Raw genomic sequence first — 21199 nt, 5'->3', positions numbered from 1 at the left:
CCGAATTTTGAGAGAAAAATTTTGACACCTTTGGCCTTCCATAACACGTCAACGTGATGACGTAGGCAACCACCTCGGACTGTTCCGAAAAAGCAACATGGCTGCCGATTTGAAAACGAACTTATTTTGGTCTGTAACTAAAGTATTAGTGATTTTTAAAGTAAAAATGCTGCACAGAATGAAATTATACTTCAGTTAGACTTGGCAGTGAGCGTCAAATCGATTGCGTTGCAACAGAAAAAAAGATATTTCTATCCGTTAGCTTCAAGGCTAACGGATGCATTGAAATCAATGGGAATTGCTAAATGCTAAAAGAGGGACCGAAGTCTGAGTGCACTATGCCTGAAAGCTGTGAATGAGACACAGCCGATCATAGATTGCGCAATACCATGGCCCCTGCAGTGATAATCACATGTAAATGAATGAGTACTGATTTGTAAGCAGTAGAAACGTGCAGAAATGCATTTTTTTACAGGTTTGGCTTTTCAAACACACCCAGAGTGAACTTGTGCTCACACCACAGCTTGTGCACAGATACAGTGGCCTGTCTGGGAGAAAGTATTCACACCCCACGCACCGCACCACTTCTAAACACATGCGCACCCCCAACCTGCGCACGCTTGCCGACCGCCACACGGCAATCACACTCGCATTTTCTCCGGAAATGCACTCTCTAGTTCCATATTAATATGCCACTGAAAAGAAAAAGTGAATGTTATGTTCGCCCTCATGTTGCCTAGCAACACTGTTAAGGAACTACCTGGGGTCGCGGAAGAATGCTTTTTGTAAGTGTTTTTGTAAATAAAAACATTTATAAATTGAACATTGTTGTATTTTATTATATTTTATGTTGACCGCCGTTTTATTAAAACAATAAGCCACTCGAGACCGTGCGTTACTGCGATTTTATCACGGGAAAGGATGTTTTGGCACGACGCGAAGCGGAGTGCCTAAAACGTCTTTCCCCATGATAAAATCATAGCAATAACGCACGGTCTCGAGTGGCTTATTGCTTTAACTGACAACAAGTATATTTTAATATCAGAGTTAAAAGTGAAAGTACTATTACTTTAATGAATTTTTACTTAAGTACGAGTAAAGTTACTAGTCTAAAAATCTACTCAAGTAAAAAGTAACTCATTTAAAATGTACTCAGAGTAAACGTTACTTAGTTACTTTTTTTTAACAGGAGAGGGTGACAAGTGGATATAAATCTCATAATAGTTGTTTTTTTATTCAAATATGATAGAAAAAACATGTTAATACAACATTTAAAACATTTAGGGATGTGTAATGTGTTATTTTAGTACAGACCATCCCAAAAAACATTTTCAAACTGTATAACCAATAGTGATGGGTCGTTCGTGAATGATCCGATTCTATTGAACGGCTCTTTAAAATGAACGAAAGGAACCGAGTCGTGCCCTTTGGGAGTCGTTTGCCCAGTTTGGCTACAAGTTATACAACAGATGATTTATTGCAATTATTTTAAACTATTTTTGATATTAAAATATACTTGTTGTCAATTTGTACACTTTTGACAACAATCTTTTTTTCTCATGTAAGTGTTGTTTGAATTAGATGATTGTTCATCATTGATATTAATATCGGGGCTGTATTATAGTTACAGTAGCGCCTCTCGCTGCCTGAGGAAAGTTTTTTTGAACGGCTCTTTAAAAGGAACCGAGTCAAAAGATCCGACTCCCCATCTCAGAATTTACTGCAGCAGTTTCCCAGACGCGATTTTTTTTAGCGTTTATTTTACTCAGTAACGGATCTTATTTAAAATGTAGCGAATTACAATTCTTAATACAAAACATACTCAAGTAAAAGTAAAATTACTGGTTGTAAAATCTACTTTAAAAAGTACAAGTACACAAAAAACTACTCAATTACAGTAACCCGAGTAAATGTAATTCGTTACTTTCCAACTCTGTTTAATAACAAAAATAGTTTAAAATAATTGCAATAAATCATCTGTTGTATATTTTAAATGAGTTACTTTTTACTTGAGTAGATTTTTAGACTAGTAACTTTACTCGTACTTAAGTAAAAATTCATTAAATAGTACTTTTACTTGAGTACAACATTTTAGTACTCTTTCCACCTCTGCACAAAACAACACAAAACTTACAATGTAAACCAATACACCGTGCGTATTAACAATCATCTGGATTTTGTGTTGATGTAAACACGTCCTTGTCAGCTCTGTAGCTAGTTTTAACCGGAGTCTCTAGACCAGAAGCGTCACTAGGTTTCATCTTTAAGTGTTCAACAACAACAATGTTGCTTTTCCTAAATAGTGCATGCAAACAATGAGTCGTTTCATTTTGAGAAGGGGGCAAAAGGAATACAGTTAGCATTCAGTTTTGTCTTTACAATCTGGAACATTTACCTAGCCAACTAAATGAAACTAATAACCAGTGGTACCTAGTGGGTAGAGCTTTGGGCTATCAACCAGAAGATTGGGGGTTCAAATCCCGGCTCTGCTATGCAGCCACTGTTGGGTCCTTGAGCAAGGCCCTTAACCCTGTCTGCTCCAGGGGCACCGTACGATGGCTGACTCTGCGCTCTGACCCCAGCTTTCAAACAAGCTGAGATATGCAAAGAAAGAATTTCATTGTACTGTACAACTGTACATGTATAAATGACAAATAAAGTATATCTTATCTAAAAAATCTAAAAGGATATCTTATATCCAGTGGCGGCTCCTGCCAAATCTCTCAGGGAGGGCAATTGTTGTGATGATGGCCAAGGTGACCCGTTCAATGGGTTAAATAATTAACATCTTAAGTCATCTGTCAGTTTGACCTCACAAATAACTTGAACGTGGAGAGAGACCAGCTTTACCATTAATCATAAAATTAAGTAAAGCTTCACACTAACAATTTAATACAGTCCTCATCAGATAGCATTTTATTTTAGGTGCATGGGTGATGGTGGTCATGTTGACGAGATCGCTAGCTGCTCCAATTAGGGTTGGCAACTTTCAGAACTGGAAATAAGGAACACCCTGGTCTGACGGGTTGGCGGAAGGCATAGGGTAGGGGGTGGTATGGCGGGTGTTTACCTGAGCGGGAGTGGGGGGTAGGCGGTTAGGGTTGCACCTATAAAAAATATAACAGGTCTTACACCGTCATAGGAACATTATCAAAATGTTTTATTTAGGCTATTTAACGTATATTATTTTCTTTCTTTATAATAATAAATCAGAACCATATTTTAGACAAAACAACATAAAGAACATCATGTAACATTTTTTCTCAATAGTGCAAACAACATTTTTACATAATCCATCTTCACACTGACATGCAACCCCGGTTCTGGACTGCGTTGCTTAGGGGGCAGTGAGAAAAGTGCCGGCCCTGCTTGTGTTACTTTACTTTCGCCCTAAGCCGGATTCGAACCTAGGGCGGAAAAATACGCGAGGCGCTCTCTGCCCACTGAGCTACTCAAACATTGAAGTAATAACAGGTTGTTATGCTGATATCCCTGCGCACACACAGCGTTACTAAGACTAAAAGTGAACACTACTTAAAATAATAACCAAACGCTTTGTAATTCCCACAGTAGCAGCAGTTTCCTTCTGTTTCATACACATCGCCCTGTCTCAGTCTACTCTGCAGCATTTCTCTCCCACTGATAAAAATACTGAACACCACCTTTAGTTTCCAAATAAGGAACGATTATGTGTGAGGCAAGCACATAAGTGCCAGCCCTCCCGGAACTCATTCAAAATGCATTACAGTGCCTGCAGTTCGCAAAAAAGAGCTTTAACATGAGAGTCTATGAGAGCAATCCGGGGCGATTTTCAGTCAGACTGGAGTCAAAACATTAAAATCATTACAAATTACTGTCTGCTCTTCAAATATGTACAAGCAAAAGCTCTCACTGTAAATGTAAAGCCAATTTACTATACATTACACATTTAAATGGTGCAAAAAAGGTTGGGGACCACTGCTCTAAAGCATAGCATTTACTCAGTATAATTCATTTTATCAACCTCTTAGCAATGGGTTTGTCTAACACCGGAACTCAGTCATTAAGGTGGGTGTCCGCATACTTTTGGTCATATAAAAAACTTTAAGGCTTTTTGTACTGACTTATTAAAACTTCTTTTCCGTCAAACTCACTTTTGTTTACACACCTCAGCGGAGGTCTGTTGGTCTCATCGGTTTAGTAGTTCAGTTTTATGGAATGACTCGTGGTTCACGTATTAAAAAAACACAATGCAAAATGTCACTAGTTATTCTACTGTGTAGATTTTCTAAACAATATCCACTAGTGCAGCTCTAAACCAGAATGGTTTCAACGTTTGTTGAAATCGACCTTCTGCACTCCGGCTAGCTCAAGCAAGCAGTTGATGGGCGTGTGGTTGAATCTGTTGTTGTCATAATGTGCAAAATGAACAATGGGTCCTGCAAAAGGGAAAAGACAAAATGGTCAGCTTACATAATAAGCAGCAGTGTTTCTAAATTTAAAGCTTATGTGGTTTATTTGGGGCAGCACGGTGGCTAAGTGGGTAGCACTGTCGCCTCACAGCAAGAAGGTCCTGAGTTCTATCCCCAGGCGGGGCGGACTAGGTCCTTTCTGTGTGGAGTTTGCATGTTCTCCCCGTGTCTGCGTGGGTTTCCTCCGGGAGCTCCGGTTTCCTCCCACAGTCCAAAAACATGCAATCAGGTTAATTGGAGACACTGAATCGCCCTATAGGTGAATGGGTGTGTGTTTGTGTGTGTGTGTGTATGTATGTCTGCCCTGCGATGGACTGGCTGTACTGACTGTACGTGCCGGAGGGGGCGTATGTCAATTGAGAGGCGTCCTCAGTCAGCGGTGAAGGGTCGAATCAGTATAGAGGACGCAATCAGGGTAATTGGACACGACTAGATTAGGGGAGAAAATTGGGGGAAAAAAAGTGCATTAACAAAATTGGTGGCAATAATGTCTGGTCCCACTGTTGTTTACGAGATGTAATGTAAAGCCTCCATAAGTGGTTGTTCGTGTACAAGTTCATTTGTGTTCATGTGCCGGTTAAAATTAGTTTATTTAATTATTATTATTTTTCTCTGCGACCGATTTTTTGGCTTGCAACCCATCCAAGGGTCGTGACCCAGGAAGACCCTGCAGTAAATGACAGCTTCTTTTTCATCTGCATGAAATGAGTTGCACACTGAGAGTCACACACAGATCTGATTTATCCCATGTCTCTGAGCAGGTGCCATCGAATAGCCAGCAGAGGTCGTAATTGCAGCAGTCATGAGGAATCCTATGCGGCATTCCCACCCTAAAACAAGCCAATCGTTGTCAAGTCAAGTCAAGTCAAATTTATTTATATAGCGCTTTTTACAATGGACATTGTCTCAAAGCAACTTTACAGAACCCAGGACCAACAGACCAAAAACCCCTGCTGAGCAAGCCGAGGGCGACAGTGGCAAGGAAAATCTCCCTTAAAATTACAGGAAGAAACCTTAAGAGAAACCAGACTCAACAGGGACCCCCATCCTCTTTGGGTGGCCTGGAGGATACTTTAAATAAATAGAATTTACACATCATACAAACACAAAATTAAATTGAACTGAAAGTTATATTTGAACTGAAAGTTATAAGTTGTTTGTATAGGCACTCGGCCAGCCGTTAACAGAGCTGAGATTCAATCTTGCGAGTTCCAGATGTCAGTACTGACATCTCAAACATGGTGGTAGTACTGTGATGGTAGTTAGTATGTAGCTTCATAAAGAATTTGACCAGTACAAACAAAGGATTTTAAAATCATGTCTTGAAATGAAATGTGACGGTCACCTGGGCCAATGATAAACGCTCCGCCAAGCTGAAGAGGGTCCCCCTGGAAATCAAACGCAGGACTGGTCATGGCACGCCACATGCTCTTCATACTGCCGACAAGCAGGCTGGATTTCACATGTGGACTTGGAGTGGCTGTGAGCAGAATGAGAAAGCATTCACTATTACATTTATGTTACAGATATTCATCAGCCTGATGCTTTTATCTAAACCAAATGATGTTAAATTATAACCATAGCATGTAGATGAATGGGCAGTTCTGTAATTCAAACCAGAACTGACAAACAAACAGCAAACCTTAACTACTCATTATATTAACATGGTCAAAAATCCACTTGTAACTAGTGGATTTGGTTAATTCTGCCTCACTCTTTGGTAAAAGGTGAATAAATCTAAAAGTTAAATATACTTAATCTCTTCAGACAAATGGCCATTGCTTTATTAGGGCAGGATAAAACTTAAAAAAGTCACCTTGTAAAATTTCTGCCCTGTACGACTACAAGCACTGTTCTTTTATGTTGGAACCACCTAGGAGTAACAACTGCCTCAACAGACCACAGAAGCATAGTGTAAGTAGAAATAACAAGCAAAACCAGTCCTCGGACACATCCATCACTACCAAATTGCCCCTGGAAGCAATGACACCACAAAACCATTTGTTAGGAGCTTTATTATGTTTTATTGGCTGAGCCAACACACATTGTGGCTGACGTGATGTAAAGCAGACTATTAAACTCAATGCACACAAAGCAGACGTGCATTCTCGTTACCAAAGAAAAACAATTTACTAATTAGCATCTTGTCAAAATGTGTTTACATTGCAAAAACTGTAGGCTTAAATGTATTGCATGTTTTCAACTTTGTGGTAATAACTTACACAATATTGTTTTTTGTTTTAGCGTTGTTACTGGACTTGAGGTTGATAAGGATAAAGTTTAGTGTTAAAAACTGGAGTGGTCCGCACTGAGAATCAGTCAGCACATGTCAAAGAAGGCATGCGTTAGTCTGCTGTCCTCTTTGGCTGGCAAGGGTGTCATGCAAGCAGCAGTGTTTGTCAACCTACACACGCAAATGTAACAAAAAGTCTATCCAGAGGCTCATGATTTTGATGTGATATCAGGTGTCCACAAACTTTTGGCCATAATTTCATTGATGATAATCTAGGGCAGATGGAATTGTCATACATACATAAACAGTACAATGAAATTTGTTTTGTTTTTCTGCATATCCCATCTTCTTCATAAGCTGGGGTCAGAGCGCAGGGTCAGCAATTGAATGCTGCCCCTGGAGCCGAAAATGTTAGAGGCCTTGCTCAAGGGCCCAACAGTGGCTGCATGGCAGAGCTGGGATTCAAACCCACAACCTTCCAGTTGGTAACCCACAAGGCCACCACTGTCCCTATTCAAGTCATGTCAAATTTAGTTATATAGTGCTTTTTACAATGGACATTGTCTCAAAGCAACTTTACAGAATCCAGGACCAACAGACCAAAAACGACTATTGAGCAAGCCAAGGGCAACAATGGCAAGGAAAAATCCCTTAAAATTACAGGAAGAAACCTTGAGAGGAACCAGACTCAGCAGGGACCCATCCTTTTTGGGTGCCTGACCATAATATAGTAATGCAAGCAATATTGAGTTGAGCATGGGTGGAAGCTTTAAACTGCAACCCTACATTGTGCAGAATCCGTACCTTTCAGTATTCTGTATCTGTAAAGTGTTCTGGACTAAGAGTTTGTACCTGTGTCTGTATATGTCTCCCCTCTCCTCAGTCCAAGTTTCTTATAAATGTGTCGCTCTGGATCAACATAGATTTCATGTCGATAGCCTGTCAGCAAGCAGAACGCCTACAAGAAATAATAACATGATGTTACTGCAGATAACTGCTACTATGATTTATTCAGGCACATCACTGTAAACAAAACTAATTTCATTTGTCATGTACAGTAGACCCTTGAGTTACGAACGATTTACCATACGAACATTTTGGGTTACGAACGATCTTAACGTACAAACAAATTTCGGATTACGAACCGAAATTCGCGAAACACGTGCAAGTTCACTCCAACCGTCTCTCTCTCTCACTATATATATATATATATATATATATATATATATATACAGTGTATCACAAAAGTGAGTACACCCCTCACATTTCTGCAGATATTTAAGTATATCTTTTCATGGGACAACACTGACAAAATGACACTTTGACACAATGAAAAGTAGTCTGTGTGCAGCTTATATAACAGTGTAAATTTATTCTTCCCTCAAAATAACTCAATATACAGCCATTAATGTCTAAACCACCGGCAACAAAAGTGAGTACACCCCTAAGAGACTACACCCCTAAATGTCCAAATTGAGCACTGCTTGTCATTTTCCCTCCAAAATGTCATGTGACTTGTTAGTGTTACTAGGTCTCAGGTGTGCATAGGGAGCAGGTGTGTTCAATTTAGTAGTACAGCTCTCACACTCTCTCATACTGGTCACTGAAAGTTCCAACATGGCACCTCATGGCAAAGAACTCTCTGAGGATCTTAAAAGACGAATTGTTGCGCTACATGAAGATGGCCAAGGCTACAAGAAGATTGCCAACACCCTGAAACTGAGCTGCAGCACAGTGGCCAAGATCATCCAGCGTTTTAAAAGAGCAGGGTCCACTCAGAACAGACCTCGCGTTGGTCGTCCAAAGAAGCTGAGTGCACGTGCTCAGCGTCACATCCAACTGCTGTCTTTGAAAGATAGGCGCAGGAGTGCTGTCAGCATTGCTGCAGAGATTGAAAAGGTGGGGGGTCAGCCTGTCAGTGCTCAGACCATACGCCGCACACTACATCAAATTGGTCTGCATGGCTGTCACCCCAGAAGGAAGCCTCTTCTGAAGTCTCTACACAAAAAAGCCCGCAAACAGTTTGCTGAAGACATGTCAACAAAGGACATGGATTACTGGAACCATGTCCTATGGTCTGATGAGACCAAGATTAATTTATTTGGTTCAGATGGTCTCAAGCATGTGTGGCGGCAATCAGGTGAGGAGTACAAAGATAAGTGTGTCATGCCTACAGTCAAGCATGGTGGTGGGAATGCCATGGTCTGGGGCTGCATGAGTGCAGCAGGTGTTGGGGAGTTACATTTCATTGAGGGACACATGAACTCCAATATGTACTGTGAAATACTGAAGCAGAGCATGATCCCCTCCCTCCGGAAACTGGGTCGCAGGGCAGTGTTCCAGCATGATAATGACCCCAAACACACCTCTAAGACGACCACTGCTTTATTGAAGAGGCTGAGGGTAAAGGTGATGGACTGGCCAAGCATGTCTCCAGACCTAAACCCAATAGAACATCTTTGGGGCATCCTCAAGCGGAAGGTGGAGGAGCGCAAAGTCTCGAATATCCGCCAGCTCCGTGATGTCGTCATGGAGGAGTGGAAAAGCATTCCAGTGGCAACCTGTGAAGCTCTGGTAAACTCCATGCCCAGGAGAGTTAAGGCAGTTCTGGGAAATAATGGTGGCCACACAAAATATTGACACTTCAGGAACTTTCACTTAGGGGTGTACTCACTTTTGTTGCCGGTGGTTTAGACACTAATGGCTGTATATTGAGTTATTTTGAGGGAAGAATAAATTTACACTGTTATATAAGCTGCACACAGACTACTTTTTATTGTGTCAAAGTGTCATTTTGTCAGTGTTGTCCCATGAAAAGATATACTTAAATATCTGCAGAAATGTGAGGAGTGTACTCACTTTTGTGATACACTGTATATATACAGTGGGGGCCAAAAAGTATTTAGTCAGCCACTGATTGTGCAGGTTCTCCTACTTAGAAAGATGAGAGAGGTCTGTAATTTTCATCATAGCTACACTTCAACTATGAGAGACAAAATGAGAAAAAAAAATCCAGGAAATCACATTGTAGGATTTTTAAAGAATTTATTTGTAAATGATGGTGGAAAATAAGTATTTGGTCAATAACAAACAAGCAAGATTTTTGGCTCTCACACAGTCATGAACAATTTTGCATCTCCAAAAACTGGAGCCCCCGGAGGAAACCCACACAGACACGAGGAGAACATGCAAACTCCACACAGAAAGGATTCAGACCGCTACACCTGGAAAACGAATCCAGAACCTTCTTGCTGTGAGCCTTTAGCTTGAAGATAATAATCTGTACACACGTCACATAGACAAGTTCTAAAGTTCACAACTGAAGAAACTGAAGATATACGGTCCAATCTACACATATTTATAAGTAACATCTGTTCGCCACAGCCAAGATGAATGTTTCTGTTACTTAGCAAACCCAGCCATGGAGTAATACTGGTATAATGAAATAACCATGCTGCTATCAGATATAACAGCATGATTAAAAACGTTTTTCAAACAATCAGATTGCATGGTCAAAATGTCCTGTTGGTCAATAGCTATTACCTTACCTCAATATGGGAACTGCACGACTGTCCAATGACAACAAGTCGGACATCAGCATTCTATAATGGCAAGAGAGATTAACAGGCTTTAAGTTCTGCTTATAAGAACGTGTTTCAAAGACAAACCATACTGTTTTAAAAGAAACCAGCTTTTGCTGATGAATTTGAAACTTACAGATAACACTTCCTGTGGAATCCGGCTCAAGTCTTCAACATATTCTTTACACGTGTAGCACAAAAAATTCTGTCATGGCAAATGATAATGTTAAGCATTAAAGTGCCACAATGTGTACACAGCAACATTATCAAGTGTGTATGAAATAGCATACTGTGGTGTTAAAAAACAGTAGTGCCCCGTTTACGATCACCTCTTACTGCATATATTTCCACACTACATCAAATAAATTGATTAAAAACATATAGCCATTTCTACACTTATCCAACATGCATATCACCCATGTCAAGATGTAGCTGCTCCCACAGCTAAATTTAATTGTCAGGCCAGTTTAACTAATTTCTTACAGCCAAGCAATAATCACAAAAACAAATGCTAATTATGATCTGAATGGCTAAAATTGAGCAAATTTCTCAAAAGTCCCCAAAGAAATGCTCTAATGTGGCCTGAGACTAGAAGTTCATGTCTGAAAACCAGCGTGTCATAACAGTAAAAGTAAATATCCATTTTGTGATAAATATGCTATAACAGAGGCCACCACTGTATTTCTACTCAGATTAGTATTCATTAACACTCACCCACTCTCTTAACCGCGTATACAATCAGGGTTGTGTGTGTGCCTACTTCAGCTTTTCAATGGGCGCAAGGCACACAGTAACACCCTGGATGGGGCGCCAGTCCATCGCAGGGCAGACACACACACACACACACACACATTCTCCTATAGGGCAATTCAGTGTCTCCAATTAACCTGACTGCATGTTTTTGGGCTGTGGGAGGAAACCAGAGCTCCCGGAGGAAACCCACACAGACACAGAGAGAACATGCAAACTCCACACAGAAAGGACCGAGGCCACCCCGTCTGGGGATTGAACCCAGGACCTTCTTGCTGTGAGGCGACAGTGCTACCCACCGAGCCACCGTGCCACCCTAATTATTAACAGTAGATGCGAAATACATGAATACCCTACCACATCTAGGCAAAGCACAAACTGCATAATTCCAGTATTATTGAAGGTTTTGACTTCTTAACTGATAAATACAGCTAAATTAATATAACTTAATTCATATAACAATACCAAAGAGAAATATCCAGACGCCATTTTAATAACCCATTAGATTATAAAAGCTTAAAAGCCCCTGGAGCTAAGAGGTTTAAGGGCCTTGCAAGGACCCAACAGAAGCTGCATGGCAGAGCCAGGATTTGAACCCACAACCATCTAATTGGCAACCCACAGCTCTGTCAAGCTAACACCATTTACTCAAATTAAATATTTATTCAATAAACTACAAATGCCCATGAATGTATGTTTGAAATAGCTTTTAGTCACAAAGAGGCAAAATGCTTGAATTATAAATGAGTTAAATGTCAAAAGACTTTGACAAACTCACTAAACATCACGACCATTCTAAAGAAGATATAGCAAAGCCTATTCGTTCTATGCCAGCATGTAAGACTCAAAATTCCACACGCCATCCTGAAAAGATTTGACTTTAGTGCGTGCTCACTACCTCTATAAGTCTGGTTCCCTTCTGCTTTGTTTTTTAAGACCAGACTACAAAGGGTGGTCCACTCGTGAGCTTAAGAACCTGTACAACATCAAGCAAAGAGCCTGAGGACCCCCCAAAAATCCAGTCAACTGAATCTTCATTAAACTGTCATCACAGAAGTGCTCCAGATCCATCATATGTCAAACTAGCTGTATACTCAATGGCTCTGGTTAATAACAGTTTTAATAACATTTTTGAATATTACGTTACAGCTGACACACATGCAGTTTGTTTTATCATCACATCTACTGCAGTGGTTCTTAAACTTGTTTCCATTGATTTATTTTATGAAAACAAATGAACAATGAAATGTAATCCTTTTCCCTACCATACACCATGCCACGTGTGGATGACCAGCCAGGCAATTAATGCTCAATTTCTTAAATTCAACCTACCAATTAAATAAAAAATTACAACATGCCTATCTATAAGTAATAACAGTGTGTTATTTTAATCTTAATTAGTAGAAATTTTTTCTACATTTAAAGTAATGGTGAGGAATTTATTTGTTTATTAGGATTTTAACGTCATGTTTTACACTTTAGTTACATTCATGACAGGAATGGTAGTTACTCATTACACAAGGTTCATCAGTTCAAGTTTTTAATGTCAAACACAGTCATGGACAATTTTGTATCTCCAGTTTACTTCACTTCCACATCTTTGTACTGTGGGAGGACTGAACCGCTCCACCTGGGAATCAAACCCTGGACCTTCTACCCACTGAGCCACCGTACCGTACAACAGAATGATTCCTTATTATATTTTTAGGGCAGTGGGCTGCAACGTTTTGGTCATGAATCATTTTGCATATATTTGGTCATCAAATTCAAAATTACAGACCAACCAACACATCATGGACAACCATGGGTCCTTGGACATCACTTTGAGAACCCCTGTTCTTCTGTCTATTGTTTGTATTTTTTGCACTGTCTATTGTTTCTTATTGTTCATTGCACTGTTATCATTGATACTGTCCTTTGTTATGTACTAAGATCTAAACCAATTAAGATACCAAGAGATACCAATAAAGTGTCTGTCTGTCTGTCTGTCTGACTATCTATCTAGGGTGGCACGGTAGCTCAGTGGGTAGCACTGTCGCCTCACATATCCCCAGGTGGGGCGGTCCGGGTCCTTTCTGTGTGAAGTTTGCATGTTCTCCCCGTGTCTGCGTGGGATTCCTCCGGAGCTCCAGTTTCCTCCCACAGTCCAAAGACATGCAAGTGAGGTAAATTGGAGATACACAATTGTCCATGACTGTTTGACGTTAAAACTTGTGAACTGATGAATCTTGTGTGAAGACCGTTCCTGTCATCAATGTAACCAAAAGTGTAAAACATGACGTTAAAATCCAAACAAACAAACAAACAAACATCTATCTATCTATCTATCTATCTATCTATCTATCTATCTATCTATCTATCTATCTATCTATCTATCTATCTATCATGTTGATATGTACAAAGTGAACAATGTATAAGATAGTAGTTAGTATATGTATAAGATAGTAGTTAGTATATGTATAAGATAGTAGTTAGTATATGTAGACAATAGTAGTTAGTATATGTATAAGATAGTAGTTAGTATATGTATAAGATAGTAGTTAGTATATGTAGACGATAGTAGTTGTGTAGAAGATAGTAGTTAGTATATGTAGACGATAGTAGTTAGTATATGTAGAAGATAGTAATTATGTATAAGATAGTAGTTAGTATATGGAGAAGATAGTAGTTATGTAGAAGATAGTAGTTATGTAGAAGATAGTAGTTAGTATATGTAGACGATAGTAGTTAGTATATGTATAAGATAGCAGTTAGTATATGTAGAAGATAGTAGTTGTGTAGAAGATAGTAGTTAGTATATGTAGACGATAGTAGTTAGTATATGTAGAAGATAGTAGTTATGTATAAGATAGTAGTTAGTATATGTAGAAGATAGTAGTTAGTATATGTATAAGATAGTAGTTATGTATAAGATAGTAGTTAGTATATGTATAAGATAGTAGTTAGTATATGTATAAGATAGTAGTTAGTATATGTATAAGATAGTAGTTATGTATAAGATAGTAGTTAGTATATGTATAAGATAGTAGTTAGTATATGTATAAGATAGTAGTTAGTATATGTATAAGATAGTAGTTATGTATAAGATAGTAGTTAGTATATGTATAAGATAGTAGTTATGTATAAGATAGTAGTTAGTATATGTAGAAGATAGTAGTTATGTATAAGATAGTAGTTAGTATATGTATAAGATAGTAGTTATGTATAAGATAGTAGTTAGTATATGTATAAGATAGTAGTTATGTATAAGATAGTAGTTAGTATATGTAGAAGATAGTAGTTATGTAGAAGATAGTAGTTAGTATATGTATAAGATAGTAGTTATGTATAAGATAGTAGTTAGTATATGTATAAGATAGTAGTTAGTATATGTATAAGATAGTAGTTAGTATATGTATAAGATAGTAGTTATGTATAAGATAGTAGTTAGTATATGTATAAGATAGTAGTTAGTATATGTATAAGATAGTAGTTAGTATATGTATAAGATAGTAGTTATGTATAAGATAGTAGTTAGTATATGTATAAGATAGTAGTTATGTATAAGATAGTAGTTAGTATATGTAGAAGATAGTAGTTATGTATAAGATAGTAGTTAGTATATGTATAAGATAGTAGTTATGTATAAGATAGTAGTTAGTATATGTATAAGATAGTAGTTAGTATATGTATAAGATAGTAGTTATGTATAAGATAGTAGTTAGTATATGTATAAGATAGTAGTTAGTATATGTATAAGATAGTAGTTAGTATATGTATAAGATAGTAGTTAGTATATGTATAAGATAGTAGTTAGTATATGTATAAGATAGTAGTTAGTATATGTATAAGATAGTAGTTATGTATAAGATAGTAGTTAGTATATGTATAAGATAGTAGTTAGTATATGTATAAGATAGTAGTTAGTATATGTATAAGATAGTAGTTATGTATAAGATAGTAGTTAGTATATGTATAAGATAGTAGTTATGTATAAGATAGTAGTTAGTATATGTAGAAGATAGTAGTTATGTATAAGATAGTAGTTAGTATATGTATAAGATAGTAGTTATGTATAAGATAGTAGTTAGTATATGTATAAGATAGTAGTTAGTATATGTATAAGATAGTAGTTATGTATAAGATAGTAGTTAGTATATGTATAAGATAGTAATTAGTATATGTATAAGATAGTAGTTAGTATATGTATAAGATAGTAGTTATGTATAAGATAGTAGTTAGTATATGTAGAAGATAGTAGTTATGTATAAGATAGTAGTTAGTATATGTAGAAGATAGTAGTTATGTATAAGATAGTAGTTAGTATATGTATAAGATAGTAGTTATGTATAAGATAGTAGTTATGTATAAGATAGTAGTTAGTATATGTATAAGATAGTAGTTATGTAGAAGATAGTAGTTAGTATATGTAGAAGATAGTAGTTATGTAGAAGATAGTAGTTAGTATATGTAGAAGATAGTAGTTATGTATAAGATAGTAGTTAGTATATGTAGAAGATAGTAGTTATGTATAAGATAGTAGTTAGTATATGTAGAAGATAGTAGTTAGTATATGTATAAGATAGTAGTTATGTATAAGATAGTAGTTAGTATATGTATAAGATAGTAGTTAGTATGTGTATAAGATAGTAGTTGTGTAGAAGATAGTAGTTATGTATAAGATAGTAGTTAGTATATGTAGAAGATAGTAGTTATGTATAAGATAGTAGTTAGTATATGTAGAAGATAGTAGTTATGTATAAGATAGTAGTTAGTATATGTAGAAGATAGTAGTTATGTATAAGATAGTAGTTAGTATATGTAGAAGATAGTAGTTATGTATAAGATAGTAGTTAGTATATGTAGAAGATAGTAGTTATGTATAAGATAGTAGTTAGTATATGTATAAGATAGTAGTTGTGTAGAAGATAGTAGTTATGTATAAGATAGTAGTTAGTATATGTATAAGATAGTAGTTATGTATAAGATAGTAGTTAGTATATGTAGAAGATAGTAGTTATGTATAAGATAGTAGTTAGTATATGTAGAAGATAGTAGTTATGTATAAGATAGTAGTTAGTATATGTAGAAGATAGTAGTTATGTATAAGATAGTAGTTAGTATATGTAGAAGATAGTAGTTATGTATAAGATAGTAGTTAGTATATGTATAAGATAGTAGTTATGTATAAGATAATAGTTATGTATAAGATAGTAGTTAGTATATGTATAAGATAGTAGTTATGTAGAAGATAGTACTTAGTATATGTAGAAGATAGTAGTTATGTAGAAGATAGTAGTTAGTATATGTAGAAGATAGTAGTTATGTAGAAGATAGTAGTTAGTATATGTAGAAGATAGTAGTTAGTATATGTAGAAGATAGTAGTTATGTATAAGATAGTAGTTAGTATATGTATAAGATAGTAGTTATGTATAAGATAGTAGTTAGTATATGTAGAAGATAGTAGTTATGTATAAGATAGTAGTTAGTATATGTAGAAGATAGTAGTTATGTATAAGATAGTAGTTAGTATATGTAGAAGATAGTAGTTATGTATAAGATAGTAGTTAGTATATGTAGAAGATAGTAGTTATGTATAAGATAGTAGTTAGTATATGTATAAGATAGTAGTTGTGTAGAAGATAGTAGTTATGTATAAGATAGTAGTTAGTATATGTATAAGATAGTAGTTATGTATAAGATAGTAGTTAGTATATGTAGAAGATAGTAGTTATGTATAAGATAGTAGTTAGTATATGTAGAAGATAGTAGTTATGTATAAGATAGTAGTTAGTATATGTAGAAGATAGTAGTTATGTATAAGATAGTAGTTAGTATATGTAGAAGATAGTAGTTATGTATAAGATAGTAGTTAGTATATGTATAAGATAGTAGTTATGTATAAGATAGTAGTTATGTATAAGATAGTAGTTAGTATATGTATAAGATAGTAGTTATGTAGAAGATAGTACTTAGTATATGTAGAAGATAGTAGTTATGTAGAAGATAGTAGTTAGTATATGTAGAAGATAGTAGTTATGTAGAAGATAGTAGTTAGTATATGTAGAAGATAGTAGTTAGTATATGTAGAAGATAGTAGTTATGTAGAAGATAGTAGTTAGTATATGTAGAAGATAGTAGTTATGTATAAGATAGTAGTTAGTATATGTATAAGATAGTAGTTATGTATAAGATAGTAGTTAGTATATGTATAAGATAGTAGTTAGTATATGTAGAAGATAGTAGTTATGTATAAGATAGTAGTTAGTATATGTAGAAGATAGTAGTTATGTATAAGATAGTAGTTAGTATATGTATAAGATAGTAGTTATGTATAAGATAGTAGTTAGTATATGTATAAGATAGTAGTTAGTATATGTAGAAGATAGTAGTTATGTATAAGATAGTAGTTAGTATATGTATAAGATAGTAGTTATGTATAAGATAGTAGTTATGTATAAGATAGTAGTTAGTATATGTATAAGATAGTAGTTAGTATATGTATAAGATAGTAGTTAGTATATGTAGAAGATAGTAGTTATGTATAAGATAGTAGTTAGTATATGTAGAAGATAGTAGTTATGTAGAAGATAGTAGTTAGTATATGTAGAAGATAGTAGTTAGTATATGTAGAAGATAGTAATTAGTATATGTAGAAGATAGTAGTTATGTAGAAGATAGTAGTTAGTATATGTAGAAGATAGTAGTTATGTATAAGATAGTAGTTAGTATATGTAGAAGATAGTAGTTAGTATATGTAGAAGATAGTAGTTAGTATATGTAGAAGATAGTAATTAGTATATGTAGAAGATAGTAGTTATGTAGAAGATAGTAGTTAGTATATGTAGAAGATAGTAGTTATGTAGAAGATAGTAGTTAGTATATGTAGAAGATAGTAGTTAGTATATGTAGAAGATAGTAGTTATGTATAAGATAGTAGTTAGTATATGTAGAAGATAGTAGTTATGTAGATAGTAGTTATGTAGAAGATAGTAGTTAGTATATGTAGAAGATAGTAGTTAGTATATGTAGAAGATTGTAATTTGTATATGTAGAAGATAGTAGTTAGTATATGTAGAAGATAGTAGTTATGTAGAAGATAGTAGTTATGTAGAAGATAGTAGTTAGTATATGTAGAAGATAGTAGTTAGTATATGTAGAAGATAGTAATTAGTATATGTAGAAGATAGTAGTTATGTAGAAGATAGTAGTTAGTATATGTAGAAGATAGTAGTTAGTATATGTAGAAGATAGTAGTTATGTAGAAGATAGTAGTTATGTAGAAGATAGTAGTTAGTATATGTAGAAGATAGTAGTTAGTATATGTAGAAGATAGTAATTAGTATATGTAGAAGATAGTAGTTATGTAGAAGATAGTAGTTAGTATATGTAGAAGATAGTAGTTATGTAGAAGATAGTAGTTAGTATATGTAGAAGATAGTAGTTATGTAGAAGATAGTAGTTAGTATATGTAGAAGATAGTAGTTAGTATATGTAGAAGATAGTAATTAGTATATGTATAAGATAGTAGTTAGTATATGTAGAAGATAGTAGTTATGTAGAAGATAGTAGTTATGTAGAAGATAGTAGTTAGTATATGTAGAAGATAGTAGTTAGTATATGTAGAAGATAGTAGTTATGTAGAAGATAGTAGTTAGTATATGTAGAAGATAGTAGTTAGTATATGTAGAAGATAGTAGTTAGTATATGTAGAAGATAGTAGTTATGTAGAAGATAGTAGTTAGTATATGTAGAAGATAGTAGTTAGTATATGTAGAAGATAGTAGTTAGTATATGTAGAAGATAGTAGTTATGTAGAAGATAGTAGTTATGTAGAAGATAGTAGTTATGTAGAAGATAGTAGTTAGTATATGTAGAAGATAGTAGTTAGTATATGTAGAAGATAGTAGTTAGTATATGTAGAAGATAGTAGTTAGTATATGTAGAAGATAGTAGTTATGTAGAAGATAGTAGTTATGTAGAAGATAGTAGTTATGTAGAAGATAGTAGTTATGTAGAAGATAGTAGTTAGTATATGTAGAAGATAGTAGTTAGTATATGTAGAAGATAGTAGTTAGTATATGTAGAAGATAGTAGTTAGTATATGTAGAAGATAGTTTCCACCTAGGTTTACTAACAGATAAATGATTCCAACATAACTTCATAAAGAAAATAGGGGTGTTTCTCAATAGGTGGAGACATGAGAAGAATGATCTTACCCTTACAAAAATAATAATAGCTTTCTGGTGTTGAAATAAGCTCTTAAAGGTTGTACAGGCTCCGTTTCGATTGAAAATCAGACAGTCCTCTACGTCGGAAATGTCAAAGTCTGAGTCAGAATGAATCTGAGATTCAGGAGTCGGAGGAAGAGTAACAGAGCTCCTGACCTGTTGTGTTATGGGTGAAGCTGTAGCCATTACTGCGACTGTCTGTGTACTTCCAAGTTCTCCTACAAGCCAGCGATCCAACCCCCCGCTATTTTTGGCTTCTTGTTCAGGAAATACCGCCTATACATGGTGACTCTCATGCAAATACTGTTTAATTTGATGCTTTCTTTTTTAACATGGGCGACAAACTTTGAATAACGTTTGATGCGTTGGCAGCATGTTCACACACTTCACAATGGCACCAAGTGTTCACAGATACATTCGTGCATTAAATATTATGTGTAAATAAATATTATCATTTGTAATAATGTGGTTTAGTAGGTTTCTTTATAACTCATGTATTGTGTATGGTAGTACAACTGGAAGTCGATCCCAAAAAGGTGATTTTATTGTTTTATGTTTCGGATGCAGAGAGTCGACTCCAAAGATTCAGAGTCGATTCATTTGCATTACATTTTCTACATTTAGCAGACGCCTTTATCCAAAGCGACCCTTGACTTACGAATGTAATTGGTTCTGAAGGGCTGTTCTTAAGTCAAAATGTTCGTTAGTTAAACCTATTAGTCCCATAAGAAATAATGTAAATAGAATTAATCCGTGCCAGACCTCCCAACCCCCCCCTTACCTAACCTCTCTAATTCTAATTTCTAAGTCTTAAATTGTCTTTTTTGTTATAAATACAAGTATATTTCCCTTAAATCTTAAATGATAGAATAGACAATACTGTAATAAACAATAATGAACAACAATACACAGTAGTACTATTATAATACTATAATACTGTACTATAGTAAAATTGTGTTCAGTCATAACTATAAGTCGCTTTGGATAAATGCTGAAAATGTAAAATGTAAATGTAGTACTGTACTGTACATAAACACACATGACATTTTAGTACAGTACAGTACTTTTTTTATACAGTGTATCTACCAGAAACAACAATAACTCTCATATTTCTCTATTATTTCCTTCTTTATATCAATAGCGTTGTATTTTGTAGATGTAATTGCATGAAAGAATAACTTCCTTCTTCTCGGGCAGCACGGTGGCTAAGTGGGTAGCACTGTTGCATCACAGCAAGAAGGTCCTGGGTTCGATCTATCTGTCTGTCTGTCTATCCATCCATTCATCCATCCAGGGTGGCATGGTGGCTCAGTGGGTACCACTGTCGCTTCACAGATCCCCAGGTGGAGTGGTCCGGGTCCTTTCTGTGTGCAGTTTGCATGTTCTCCCCGTGTCCACGTGGGTTTCCTCCGGGTGCTCCGGTTTCCTCCCACAGTCCAAACACATGCAAGTGAGGTGAATTGGTGATACTAAATTGTCCATGACTGTGTTTGATATAACCTTGAGAACTGATGAATCTTGTGTAATGAGTAACTACCGTTCCTGTCATGAATGTAACCAAAAGTGTAAAACATGACATTAAAATCCTAATAAACAAACAAACAAACAAATCCTTCTTCCCTCTCACTCACTGTTCCCTCTGTCTGATACACAGTGACAGCTACTGGCAGGAGTAATTTTACAACAACAAAAAGTAATAGATTTCTCGTAAGCGCTTTCTCTGCACATTCTTTGGTGCCATTTTAATATAGATTTTTACAAAATATAAAAAAAACACCAAAAAAAACCCACTGTCCGCTGTCCGAATGTTTGCTAACTGTCTATATATGCTTCAAGCCCCACCACTGCCAGGTTACTGCTGTTGGGCCATTGAGCAAGGCCCGTAACTCTTAATTGCTCAGACTGTATACAGTGGACCCTTGAGTTACGAACGGTTTACCATACGAACATTTTGGGTTAAGAACGATCTTTTT

At 35.7% G+C, this 21199-nt stretch overlaps 1 protein-coding gene across 2 annotated transcripts; it reads right to left on the bottom strand.

Moving 5' to 3' along the window:
* Positions 1–3172: 3172 nt before the first annotated feature.
* Positions 3173–19421, bottom strand: prxl2c (peroxiredoxin like 2C). 2 transcript variants are annotated; one of them, XM_062998263.1, is made up of 6 exons: positions 19215–19421; positions 10402–10470; positions 10233–10286; positions 7537–7642; positions 5797–5931; positions 3173–4418 (listed from the first exon to the last, which is right to left on the bottom strand). In XM_062998263.1, exons 1-6 carry the CDS (start codon positions 19410–19412, stop codon positions 4309–4311), a joined length of 672 nt encoding a protein of 223 aa, XP_062854333.1. In that variant the 5' UTR covers positions 19413–19421; the 3' UTR covers positions 3173–4308. The 2 variants fall into 2 exon arrangements, with proteins under 2 accessions (XP_062854333.1, XP_062854332.1); XM_062998262.1 differs by lacking the exon at positions 10402–10470.
* Between the last annotated feature and the right edge of the window lie 1778 nt (positions 19422–21199).

Source organism: Trichomycterus rosablanca, chromosome 7 (assembly GCF_030014385.1).
Source record: "Trichomycterus rosablanca isolate fTriRos1 chromosome 7, fTriRos1.hap1, whole genome shotgun sequence".
NCBI classification, from domain to species: domain Eukaryota; kingdom Metazoa; phylum Chordata; class Actinopteri; order Siluriformes; family Trichomycteridae; genus Trichomycterus; species Trichomycterus rosablanca.
This window is presented reverse-complemented; position numbering and strand designations above follow the sequence as displayed.